The sequence below is a fragment of the Eptatretus burgeri genome, chromosome 2 (genome assembly GCF_056783735.1).
Source record: "Eptatretus burgeri isolate ZD-2024b chromosome 2, Ebu_testis_v1, whole genome shotgun sequence".
In the NCBI taxonomy this organism is placed as follows: Eukaryota; Metazoa; Chordata; class Myxini; order Myxiniformes; family Myxinidae; genus Eptatretus; species Eptatretus burgeri.
In genome coordinates, this window is record NC_140962.1 from 51,297,508 (window position 1) to 51,310,827 (window position 13,320).

Below are 13,320 nucleotides of genomic sequence, written 5' to 3' on the forward strand. Positions count from 1 at the left end.
TTATTCTGTGCAATCGCTTTTCCATGAGCCGAGACCATGTTTAAAAAAAACGACAAAAAAACAATGCCCTGACATTCGCGGCATTTTTCAGGAACGGATCCCCGCTAATGGCAGTACACATTACATTGCACATTCCGAGTCTATTTTGTCTTGTCATTTTTAAGTGAAACAGTGTTTGAACATTTGGGAAAGAAAGTTTGAATTTCGATTACATGCGTTCAATCGACAGAAACTGATTTTAAATAGAAATACAAATGCAGCGAACTTACCCTTTTGCCCAAAAACATTTGTAAATAAGAAATACAAATTGCCGATCATTTTATTTTAAATGGTTTTTGAAGTTAATGAATGCCAGCAGACAGAAGAGCACGCACGTGCACATACAAACTTAAAAAAAAGAATTAAAAAAAAAGAATTTTAATTTTGGATGAAGAAGGTGGAAGACAATTCTAATGTGAAGAATGGGCAAACAGATGGTACATTCACCTTTGAGAAGACCCTCTGACAAACAAATTACTACACATGTATCCAATAGCATATTCATGCACAATCAAAGGTCCAATTAAATCTCTCATCTGTGATTGGCAGAAACAATGAAATGGATTCAGACCATTTAAATATCAGAAACCTAATCAGTTGCCTCCAGCTGCAACTACTATTGGTTCACAAAAAAATATTTTCAGGAAAAAAAAATAAGTGACCACTATATTCGTTATTGTCTGTCTGTCTGTCTGTCTGTCTGTCTGTCTGTCTGTCTGTCCCGAGCATAGCTCCGTGGGTTTTGATCAGATCCTGACAATTTTGGTGGGAGGTTTATATCATGATCTAGTTGTGTTTTCCTGAAAATGGACATGGTGCGCCCATTATGGGCGGAGCCACGCCTAAAAAACATGTGTTTTTAGGGGGTAGCCAATTTCAATTTGCATCTTCTCCTAGGGGTTTGTCGAATCTGAAGGCGCTGTCACACCTTGACGATTTAGCCAGTGTATGCCGACTTATGAAAAATTTGTCTAAAACACTGGCACACATCGAATACGTTATGGGTAAGTTTTGTATACGTTAAGAGCACGCTGAAAAACACTACCATACGTCGTAGTACGCTGGCTTTCATCATTGTACTTTGCGGTTGTCCTCGAATTTTAGCATGCTTGAAATTTTACGACGTATGCCAGTGTATGACTCACACGTTCCACTACGCTGGCCATAAATTGTAGGCACGTTACTTGTAAGTTACTCATAAGTCAAAATACGTCGAGGTAATGCTTAGCGTACCCATAACTCATTTCTAACCTACGAGTAACGTGCTTTGAACCTATGAGTAACGTCCCTCCAACGCATTTGATTGACGTCTTCCGGACGACCACAGAACTTACTGAATGTGTTTCCAATTTACAGCTACCGTATAATGGCATATTGGCAACGTTAAAAAAAAAAAAACAACAACTTCTGATATTTCGTCACGTGCCGTTAAGTCACGTCCGATTGCCTCTTCAGTTTCAGGTCAGGTCAGGTATGGGAGCATGTGCCAGAACAGCACGTCGCTGCATCCACTTTCCGCCGGTACTCCAGGGGCCTCCGTCTGGCCATCCCCCAGGCAGATGCCAGGCCCATCCCCATATCCTTGAGATGGTCAACCTGTTGCAACCATGAGGTACGTGGTCGACCCACTGGCCTCCTCCACTCATGAGACTCCCTCGCTGAGAGAATCTGGTGAGCAGGATCAGAGTCAGGAAAACGAGCCACATGTCCATACAGCCGCAACTGACGCTCACGGACTATGCAGGTAACAAATCTCATCCGAGGCTCTCTCAGCAACCGCTCGTTGGACACAAAATCCGACCAGCGATAGCCAAGGATTCTCCGAAGAGACCTGGTACCAAAGGAATTAAGTCTCCGTCTCAGATCCTTGGTCAGAGTCCAGGTCTCGCATCCATAGAGCAAGACTGGAAGTACCAAGGACCTGAAGACTCGGACTTTCGTCCTCCCGCACAGGTACCGGCAGCGCCACACCCCATGATCCAGTGAATCCATGACTCCCCAGGCCCGACCCAGACGTCTATTGACCTCTGACTCGCAGCCAGCAGAGACATGAATATCACTGCCAAGGTAAGTGAATCTCTCCACGACCTCAACATCCTCACCACAAACAAACACAGACAGGACAGCAGCATCCAAGATGTCACCGAAAGCCTGGATCTTAGTTTTGACCCAAGAAACCCGTAATCACAGCGGCTCCGACTCCTCATTCAGCACCTCGAGGGCCCCCAAGAGGATGTCTAAAGTCTCCGCAAAGATGACTGCATCATCTGCAAAGTCAAGGTCCGAGATCTTGACATTCCCAAATGACGCACCGCAACTTGATCTCTCCGACATCCTCCCTAGAATCCAGTCCATACAAGTGCTGAAAAGTATGGGGGCAAGTACACATCCCTGACGAACTCCAGTAACAACTGGAAATAAGTCAGAGATGGTACTACCACACTTCACAGCACTCTCAGTACCAGAGTAGAGTTCAGACATCAGATCGATCAGTTTTGGTGGCACCCCACGAAGACCAAGAATCCTCCAGAGGACATCGCGATTCACTGAAGTTTGCTCATGTCTTATTCTTAGTTCCTCCTCTGTGACATCCCGACATCTTCAGTTTGCTCATGTCTTATTCTTAGTTCCTCCTCTGTGAATACTTTCTGTTTGAGGATATTGTCACGTCGACGTCGAAACTTAAAAGCAAATGTCCGAATATATTTTAAAATTCGTGATAGACTACAAAAATAACAAAAACAACAACTTCAAATATTTCATCACATGCTTTCACAGAGCCAAGGAGAAAAAAAATAAACTGTGCCTTGATGGAGAAAATAAGTTTCGGGTGTGCTAAACATTACCTCGACGTGTTTCGACTTATGAGTAACTTACAAGGAACTTGTGTCGACGTATGTCAACGATCGCATATCGTGCCTACAACTTATTCCCAGCGTAGCGGAACGTGTGAGCCATACGGCGAGCAAGTCATAAAATTTTCAGCATGCTTGAAATTTCACGACGTACGAGACTTACCACGAAATATGACAGCGTACTTCATCGTTTTTCAGCGTGCTCTTAACGTATACACAACTTACCCATACCGTATTCGACGTGTGCCAGCTTGGTTTGGCAAATTTTTCATAGGTCGGCATACGCTGGCTAAATCATCAAGGTGTGACTGCATGGTTGACACTTCCAATTCTCAGGCAGTTATGATTTAAATTGGCGTGTGGCAGGTTTTTAACAGGCTCCGCCACGAGTTCGTCGGAGATACGTGCAGCACGCTAAGCCTAAGTTAAACTATCGTTGGGCATAGGTTGTGAACGCCGACAACAGGCTAAGCATTCGTTGGTACAAGTTATCTACAAGACAACGAAACGTTCTGTGCCCGTTACTAATATGTTATGCATATGAACAACACGTTATGAATACGACCAAAACTTTAAAAAAAAAACGTCAATTTCAGCGTACGCCAACGTTTTACATACATTTTTATACGTTGCCATTGCTGGCTAAATCGTCAAGGTTGACAGTGCCTTAACAGCGGTTTCAGTATTTGGTTAGCCCAATGGTACCTGCATAGCCCCACGGAGCTCGATTTTTCATTTTCTTCCCAAGGTCAAGAAGGTCAAGGTCACGAACTTAGAAAATTGCGAATTTTGACATAAAATTATTCGACCGCACAAACTTTGAGAGCTGGGATGACAATTTTTTTGCATAATCTTGAGGTCATTCCCCACCTAAAGTCTTGAAACCATTTTGCTCTATCTCGAACACCTTGCCCGTGGCGCCCCCTTCAAGTTTGTTTTTACGCTGATTTCATCAAAGTATGGATAATCCGAGGAGTGCGAAATGCCATATAGCCTAGATGACGTTATATTGTTCCTGGAATGTTCCAGAGGAAGTTTTGCACCAAAGGTCATAATCCTTGACCTTTGACCTTTAAAGTTCACAAAGGTCAAATTTTCAAAGTTGTGGGAATCGAACCGGGTTTTCAACCTTCTTCGACAAACTAACTCCAATAAGCTATAGCACGTATCCTGTTTCCTTATTTTAATGTCCACAACATAGTTTTGTGACCTTTAAAGGTTATGCAAAGGTCAAATTTTGAAAGTTGTTGAACGAAACCGGGTTTTCAACATTTTGCAGCTAATAACCTGTCACTCGTACCACATCATGTTGATCATTTTTATAACTTGGTCAAACATTATCACATTGTCTCATCCTTGACTTCTGAAACAATCTACATCGTCAAATACCGCTCGTGAACAATCGTAGTCTTCAGACTTGTTATAAATATTATCACAATCAATTGTAGGTTGCAACTACCAAATAATACCAGTCACAGCTGGGAGCAATCAATTTATATTAGTTGAGAGATCAAATGATTGGTTTCTGCCAATTACAGGTAAGAGATGTAATTGGGTCTTTATACATTAATTCTATGTGGGAGGGTGTCTTGCTTTTGGCTTTGCACATTGTCGGATCCATGTAACTTTGACAACACGCTATTTATCCACAGCATCGCTGATGATCTGATGAGCAGTTAAAAAAAAAAAAAAAGTTTGGCAGTTTAGCGTTGACAGTTTTTGAGTTGGCTGCCTTTGTCCGACACGTCAAGGGTCTTTTTGCTATTCAACGGCTCAGGCTGGTTGAGAAATGGTACCGAATTTGCTTGCACGTCACCTGTCATGACTATTTGAGAAATTCTCATTATGTATTTCAACAGACAGTTTACTCCAATTTTTTTCTCTAATATAGCTGGAGTCACACCAATGCCTTAAATACTGTACTCTTACAAACCTTCACCAAATTAATTACCACCATATCAGGAACTATTCAGCAAAATAAACAGTACTTACTGAGGAGCTTTCACAAGCAGGGAACGGATAAAATCTGCAGCATTTGATGAAATGTCCTCGAAGGTTTCAGGAGAGTGGTCTACGTTGAACTGAGAGATTCCAAGACACACCTTGTCATCCTCCTCAACTGCGAAGGGCAACTCCCTTTTCAGCATCATATACGTCAGCACACCAATATTCCTGTTAAAAAAAAACATACAAACAAGAATTTTGAAGTAACTTCTGGGGAATCCAATGCACCCGTTGTTGCAGAAACGATAAATTCAGAATAGTTCAGAAGCCAATATGTTTAGAGCAAATCCAAGTTTGTTAATTCGCACGAAAATGTCAACAAACTGGTATTTTTTTTAATTTCAGGAAAAAAAAAATTCACACCGAATAACAAAAATGAGAATTAATGGATCCAATCACACTATCAATCACCAAATGTTCTCAGTCATATCTTCAGTGTAATGTCAGGCTGAAAGCTGCAGGGGTATAGAAACTCACTTTACGCAACCCCACCAAATGCTTCATCAAACCCAAAGAAAAAAAAAAAAACAAACAAAAAAATAATGCATTTATATCTTACAAACCAAAGCTGCAACCAAGGAGATGGAAATAAGATAATTCTAATACAGTGGGGAGAACAAGTATTTTATACACTGCCGATTTTGCAGGTTTTCCCACTTACAAAGCACGTAGAGGTCTGTAATTTTTATCAGAGGTACACTTCAACTGTGAAAGACGGAATCTAAAACAAAAATCCTGAAAATCACATTGTATGATTTTTAAATAATGAATTTGCATTTTATTGCATGAAATAAGTATTTGATCACCTACCAACCAGTAAGAATTCCAGCTCTCACAGACCTGTTAGTTTTGTCTTTAAGAAGCCCTCCCATTCTCCACTCATTACCTGTATTAACTGCACCTGTTTGAACTCGTTATCTGCATAAAAGACAGCTGTCCACACTCAATTAATCAGACTCCAACCTCTCCACAATGGGCAAGACCAGAGAGCTGTCTAAGGACATCAGGGACAAAATTGTAGACTTGCACAAGGCTGGGATGGGCTACAGGACAATAGGCAAGCAGCTTGGTGAGAAGGCAACAACTGTTGGCGCAATTATTAGAAAATGGAAGAAGTTCAAGATAACAGTCAATCTCCCTCGGTCTCGGGCTCCATGCAAGATCTCACCTCGTGGAGCCTCAATGATCATGAGAAAGGTGAGGGATCAGCCCAGAACTACACGGCAGGACCTGGTCAATGACCTGAAGAGAGCTGGGACCACAGTATCAAAGAAAACCATAAGTAACACACTATGCCGTCATGGATTAAAATACTGCAGCGCACGCAAGGTCCCTCTGCTCAAGCCAGCGCAAGTCCAGGCCCGTCTGAAGTTTGCCAATGACCACCTGGATGATCCAGAGGAGGAATGGGAGAAGGTCATGTGGTCTGATGAGACCAAAATAGAGCTTTTTGGTTTAAACTCCACTCGCCATGTTTGGAGGAAGAAGAAGGATGAGTACAACCCCAAGAACACCATCCCAACCGTGAAGCATGAAGGTGGAAACATCATTCTTTGGGGATGCTTTTCTGTAAAGGGGACAGGACGACTGCGCCGTATTGAGGGGAGGATGGATGGGGCCATGTATCGTGAGATCTTGGCCAACAATCTCCTTCCCTCAACAGCATTGAAGATGGGGCGTGGCTGGGTCTTCCAGCATGACGACGACCCGAAACACACAGCCAGGGCAACTAAGGAGTGGCTCCGTAAGAAGCATCTCAAGGTCCTGGAGTGTCCTCGCCAGTCTCCAGACCTGAACCCAAAAGAAAATCTTTGGAGGGAGCTGAAAGTCTGTGTTGCCCAGCGACAGCCCCGAAATCTGAAGGATCTGGAGAAGATCTGTATGGAGGAGTGGGCCAAAATCCCTGCTGCAGTCTGTGCAAACCTGGTTAAGAACTACAGGAAACGTCTGATCTCTGTACCAAATATTAAGTTCTGTTTTTCTGATGTATCAAATACAAATTAATTATTTAAAAATCATACAATGTGATTTTCAGGATTTTTGTTTTAGATTCCATCTTTCACAGTTGAAGTGTACCTATGATAAAAATTACAGGCCTCAGCGTGCTTTGCAAGTGGGAAAACCTGCAAAATCAGCAGTGTATCAAATACTTGTTCTCCCCACTGTAAGTAGAAATAAACAAACGAAATACGAAAGATGTGCTGAGCATGATACTTGTAAAATGCAAATAAAGAATAGTTGACACGGTGATTTGTGTTTTGGTTGGCCTCGAGCCCTCGACCTTTGACTAATTTTCCTCACATACACAGCTCATTTGTATGTATGTATGGTGTAAGTTTCAATTTGACATATTAAAAGGATTGAGGTAAGGCAATAATAAAAAAATCACAAAAAAAAAAAAACCCCATTTGATTATAATGGAGTGGATGAAATTGTTGTCATGGAAACTGGCACAATCAAAGTGGCAAACTAGATAGTTCTGATTTTTGGTGAACCAATTCAGTGACGCAATATGGAAACCCTGATCAAACTTCAAGTCAATCGGATCAAAATTCAAATAAACTAAAATCAAAATAAACCAAAAATAGTTTATGTGATCTTGACCTTGCGATCAAAAGGCTTCTTGCTTTTGATGAGCTCCACCATTTTCATGAAGCTCGGTCTAGAATTGCGACCTTTGACCTCGATACAATAAAAACTTGAAGGGCACTCGGTAGAGCGCATACCTCCGCCATGTAATGCCTGATCCACGAGAACATATCAGGCCGAATACAAATTTTGAAATATCGTGCAATACAGAACGATATCGTTTTTGGCCCAATCTCTAAATGGTGAAGAATCACTTAAAAAATTCCAGTTGTCAGATCTTGCTACAGATCCAGATCTTCACCAAAATCTAATCAGTTCATCTTGTCACACAACAAGCATGTCCACAAAATTACATCCGGATCCGTCCACAACTTTTTGAGATATCCTACACACAGACAGACAGAAAGGGGTGAAAACATAACCTCCTTCACCTTCAGTGGCAGAGGTAATGTATACACCAGTTCAATGTTTATCTGCTTTAGCCTGCAAGCTGGCACAGTATTCTTTGTGCCAAATGTCAATTGGTCGAAATATAAATATTTGGCAGGCCAGAAACCTTAAATTCAAGTGCAATTTTGACCTTTTACTTACTGTGAAAGCTAAACAAAAAGCGCAATACTAATGTCCATCGGTCTTCAATCCATAGGGATTGGGGTATGCCATCACGTTTCCAATCCTCGTCTCGAAGTCAAAATATAGCTCGGGATGTCGAGCAAAACAACCTCAATTTTACAAACAATTTTGACCTTTGACCCTCATGAAATGCCAAAAACGACTGCAATCTGAAGTTTTTCTATTCATACCTATAGGTGCTGTTTGAAAGGACCGTTGTGCCAAGTTTTATCTCAGGACACAGCAGGAGAAATGGGAAAACACCAACAGCAGGGCGAAGGAAGAAAGCAGACGGAGACGGATAAGCAAGGGATGCAGGTAACAACGAAGGCTAAGGGAGAATGCAAAGGGTGGACAATATGTTTATTCAGAAATAGAGAAATATTATTCAGCATAAATAATCGTGTGCTCCTTCTGTGTCCTTCTAAAAGGTCCTTGCTTTGGTTGAATGGTGGTGGTCGTATGGCAGCTTAACTGCCGGGGTAGCTATCATTTCTTGAAGCGCAACTGTGTCGCTGATGCTGTGCCCCTCTAACAGTACACACACTGGAACTGGTACTCATTTTGCTGACCTGGGAAGGATGACTGGCTGAGTCAACCCCCTGGTGTATTAATTCAGCAGCCAACGGGGCTTGAACTCAGGACCCTAGAATCCCAAGCCGCCACCCTAACCACTGAGCCAACACCAGGCTTTTTGGTTGAATAATTAAAGTTTGCCCGAACCTCTGCATGAAGAAACCTTTAGTGCTTCTTCTTCAAGATCATAAACTTACAAAACAGGCAACCGATTAAACGAACACATTTTTGTTTCAATCAAATCTATTATTAACTATCCAATCAAGTGAATCTTGGATAACAATGTGTTGTCATCTGGAAGAAAAAAAAATAAAAAGAAAAGAATAAGAGGGTTTTCCAGAGCATTGGAGGGGCAATTAAGATGGATGACGAACCAGAATGGGCCCAGCACAAACCCTTAGGGCATTCCAGCCTCCCCTGGGAGAGGACTAGGGTTCCATTGATAGCAATGTGTCGAGTATGCGAAGGGAGCGAGTCAGAAAGGCGGCCTTGTATGCCACAGGCAGTGATGCCAAACTGTCAAATGCCCAAAATATATCCAGGGAGACCGTTTGACCTCTTGTTTGAGATTGAGCCTCAAAAAAACATTGCTGAGAGTCACAGAAGCTCCTCCAAAGTTAAATGCCAGAACGGAATCCAAACTGATGGGCAGTGATTATATTGTTTGTTAACAGGAAAGACGTGACGGCAGCAAAAACGTAGACATGTTGTTGAAATTTAGCGTTACGCAATAATCCCAAACTTGTTTTTGCTTTTTTGGAGTTGTGAGCTATTCCTACATCTTTTTGTCTACCTCCTACAGGAAGGAGAGATATATTTTCTTTCTTACGTTTTGGTGTTTTTTCTTATTCCATTTCCCTTTCTCTTTCCAGCAATTACAATCGCATACCATTCCTGCATTGCAGAGGCAATTCTCTTCAAATTTGTCACCGAGGTACCTTGGTCCAAAATACCCACAGCAGCGTTGTACCTGAACTTGAACTCCATGAGCTGCACGTCCGAGCCGAGTTTGGCTGTTAACTCGGAAACGAACTTGGACATTTTCATCACATGACATGAAGTAACTGCAGTATTTTGCAAGTGTGTGCAGTCGAAAAGTGTGCATTACACCACAGCACGTTTCTCTGAGCTTCAAAGCAAAATGTTACTGTAAATCGGGAACTGTTACCGTTACCTGTCTAGCTCTGTTAGGTGTGAGCACAGGTTTCACAGCACAGCACAGCAAGATCAAGGCTAACACCAATAGATTGTGGATGATGCTGTTTGTGTGCTCCTTCTGTGTACCTTTATATATTTTTTCTAATGCTTCGAGAAATATTACTACATATAATAATGTGTGTTCCCACCATGTCTTTCGAAAGGGTTCCAGCTTTGGTAGAATAATTAATGTTTCCGTTCGAACCACCGCGTGAATTATGAGATATTCCTACAACTTTCACAACCGCTCTTGTTAAAGTACCTCTTCCCTCTGCTTTGCAGACAGCTGCATCTCTCCACTGATCTGGAAAGGATTAGGTTATTATCTGATAAATGGAACTCTGCTTTCAATCTTGGAAAAAAAAAAAAACTCTTCTGGAAGGATCTTCAAAGGATCCCACATATTTCCATGGTCAGCCACCGAGGTTCAGTCTCTTGAACATCTCGGCATTACCACCAACCATGAGCTCTCCTGTGCTGACCATAACAAAGCCTACAAAGCCAAACACAGACTGAATATCTTCAATCATTCCAAATCTCTCCTTGAAAAATTAGGATGACACACACGCTATTAGTATTCGGCCTTTGCCCGTAGCTCAATGGAGTACTGAACTGAATTCCTCGCTGACAGCCCATTCTAGTGACCACTTCAGAAGCGTATCTCTCCTGGATTCTGTGGATTCGAAATGTCTGAACATGATTGGAATCTCCCATGATGAGGTCAAAGCACAAGTCCTGTTGCCTGCACATTTGCTTGTCAAGGGCCCCCGATCCTACCTAACACATCCCTCTTACTTGCAGGTTATGGCATTTCCTCCTTTCCTCTGAAATACCATCAAAAATATGGGCTATGAGAGCTACTGGGTCTGACTGATCACAAGACTGCATCTGCAACACAACAATGTTGCAAAGCTTCTGACAATTTGATCAATTCCCACATCATCATACAATTAGCTCAGCACAGAACGAGTGATCAAGTCTGATAGAAAAATCTCATGTGTGAAACAAACACGTGGCGATACAACACCAATAACCCCCCCCCCCCATTACATATTATAAGACTTAAATGACTGCAAAAGTCCAGCTTATACAATCAGTCATTCAATCCCATGGCTTAGCTTCAGATACTGTATTGTATTACTAATCTGTTATACAAATGAGTAAAGGTCCAATAAAATATTTTGCACAATATCATATTCCACTGTACACTTCTGAAACATGCAATGGAGTAGCATCTCATTACATTGCAATATCCATCCCAACCCAACGACGAGCCACCATTTGATAACTCAGCCCTCCTTTCCCACATTTCTGCTCATAGCTCAGAAAAAACTTTCCACAACAGAAATTCTCAGAGCCAAAAACAATATTAAACAATAATGTAAAAGTACTTTTACCGAAGGTGAGATCGATGAGAATTACAACTTCAAGGCTCACGTTCAGGCTTACCACATGTCTGTAGCTGTCGAAATTGGTTCGAAGTCCAAAATTTCAGGAGCTGAAAGACAATCATAAAATTATTTTCTTTAAAACAATTTCGAGCAGTTTCAAAAGCAAGTTAAACTCATCAAATCAGTTACAGAACTTGGACAAGTACATGGTCTACAATGAACGAATGAACGCATGCACCTTTTTTGTATATTTTTCCATAACCCTGGACCAATTGCCTCATAATTTGCTGCACCACATTATTGCAACATGTCATGAGTGAACGTCACAACAATAAAAAAAATTTGCAATTTGTAATCAGTGATGTTAAAACAATGAATACAAAAGGGCACTTTTTTGCCTGATCTGATTGCCTGATCCACGAGAACACATCGGGCCCAATATATTTTTTAAATATCGTGCTATACAGTACTATATCGTTTTGGCCCCATCTCTCAATGGTGAAGAATGACCTTTAAAAAAAAAAAAAAAAAAAAAAAAAAAAAAATTCATATCCAGATTCAGATTGGGATATTCACCAAAATCAAATCAATTAGTCCTTGCCACACACCCAACATATCCACCAGGTTTCGTCCGAAACTGTCTACAGCCTTTTGAGATATTGTGCTATATATAATTTTGGCCGTATCTCTCAATGGTGAAGAATCACTGAAAAAAAAAATTGTCAGATCTGGATCTTCACCAAAATCTTGTTTTTAAATCTTCACCAAAATCTTCTCAAAAAAAAAAAGCACAAATAAAAATGTTATTGTAAAGCTTTAAAAACTGAAAATCTTATAAACCCAAACATGACAGTATTTCGTGTTTTATTGGTACATAAACTTTAAGTCCGAATTTCTTTCACATCTGGTACAAGTACTTAAAAGAGTTGGACATTCAAAACAACGTTGTTCATCAAGGGTAGTGAAGGGGTGTTTTCAGACCCTTTATGACAGTCGTAAAACAACGTTTTTCATCACAATCAAAATGGACACGGCAGTGAAGCGTCGATCATACACCCCGTGAAAAGAAGATTGAAATTCGAGTTTTACAGCTCTTGTAAGAACCAGTAACAGACAGGTAATGAATTCAGACTCAACTCGAGGACTTTGACATGATTGCTGAAGAATGAGGAAATAATCGTTCAGAGTGCGAAAGGTTTGAAGAAGATAAAGGAGCGGAAGATTGGCCTTTTACCCGGATATGGAAAACGAACTTGTTGCCAAGTTCAAACAGATACATGCCCGAGGACTGAAATAAAGTGTATTCAGAATTTGTTTCTGGAGGTGCGGACAATTAAAATTGCAATGATGTAAAAATCGACATCTTTGCAGCCAAACTGAAGAACATTTACCATTATAAGCACGTGTCGTGGCTTTTTGAATACAAGCACGTATGGAAAATAAGCCCATATGTGCTCCACGAAATCTAAAAATAGGCACATATGCTTATTATCCAGATTCTAATACATTTACAAAATAAATAAACGGATTCAGCCCCTCAGCTGGAAAAATTGTGGCAATAGAGTTTTGGAACCTTCATGGTTTATTTAGTGTATAATTTTTTTTGAACATCGGAAAAATCATGAATACTGCATTCACTTTTCGGCAGTGAAGCGAGACAAGCAATAAGCAGACAACGGCCACCAGAGCATAACATAATGCTCTCCCGACGCAGCAAATGTGACCATTATTACTCTGGTGGAGATGGGTTGAGAAGTTCTAAATCACTCTCCATACAGTCCAGAATTGTCACCTTGTGATTATATTCTCTTCGAACCACTCAATGATCATCTGTATGACATCAGCTTTATGACCGACGACGACGTCGAAGCAAGCATCACAAAATGAACAATAATCACGAAGATTTTTATGCCGATTTTCTCAATGCATACCACATTGATGGGACAAATGTGTACATATCGCAAAGAAATACATCAAGTTTCATCTTTTTTTCTGTGCTTTTTGACTTTCTTCAGTAAAAGGTCAATCTTGAAGTACCCCAGTAAAATGTATAAATA

The 13,320-nt window shown here is 41.0% G+C and overlaps 1 protein-coding gene and 1 long non-coding RNA gene across 4 annotated transcripts in view; one reads left to right on the plus strand and one right to left on the minus strand.

Annotated features, from left to right (window-relative positions):
- The window catches only part of LOC147032033 (uncharacterized), a 32,130-nt gene extending 20,819 nt beyond the window's left edge, over positions 1–11,311 (plus strand). The window contains exons 2-3 of the long non-coding RNA XR_015055014.1: positions 8,297–8,417; positions 9,548–11,311. This is a non-coding gene — a long non-coding RNA (uncharacterized LOC147032033). The remainder of the gene's footprint in view (positions 1–8,296; positions 8,418–9,547) is intronic.
- The window catches only part of LOC147032034 (serine/threonine-protein kinase 17A-like), a 64,100-nt gene that overhangs the window by 9,670 nt on the left and 41,110 nt on the right, over positions 1–13,320 (minus strand). For all 3 annotated transcript variants that reach the window (XM_085869311.1, XM_085869312.1, XM_085869310.1), the window contains 2 exons: positions 11,322–11,370; positions 4,887–5,066 (listed from right to left, as the gene is read on the minus strand). In XM_085869311.1, the coding sequence (XP_085725437.1) occupies positions 4,887–5,066; positions 11,322–11,370 (229 nt within the window). The remainder of the gene's footprint in view (positions 1–4,886; positions 5,067–11,321; positions 11,371–13,320) is intronic.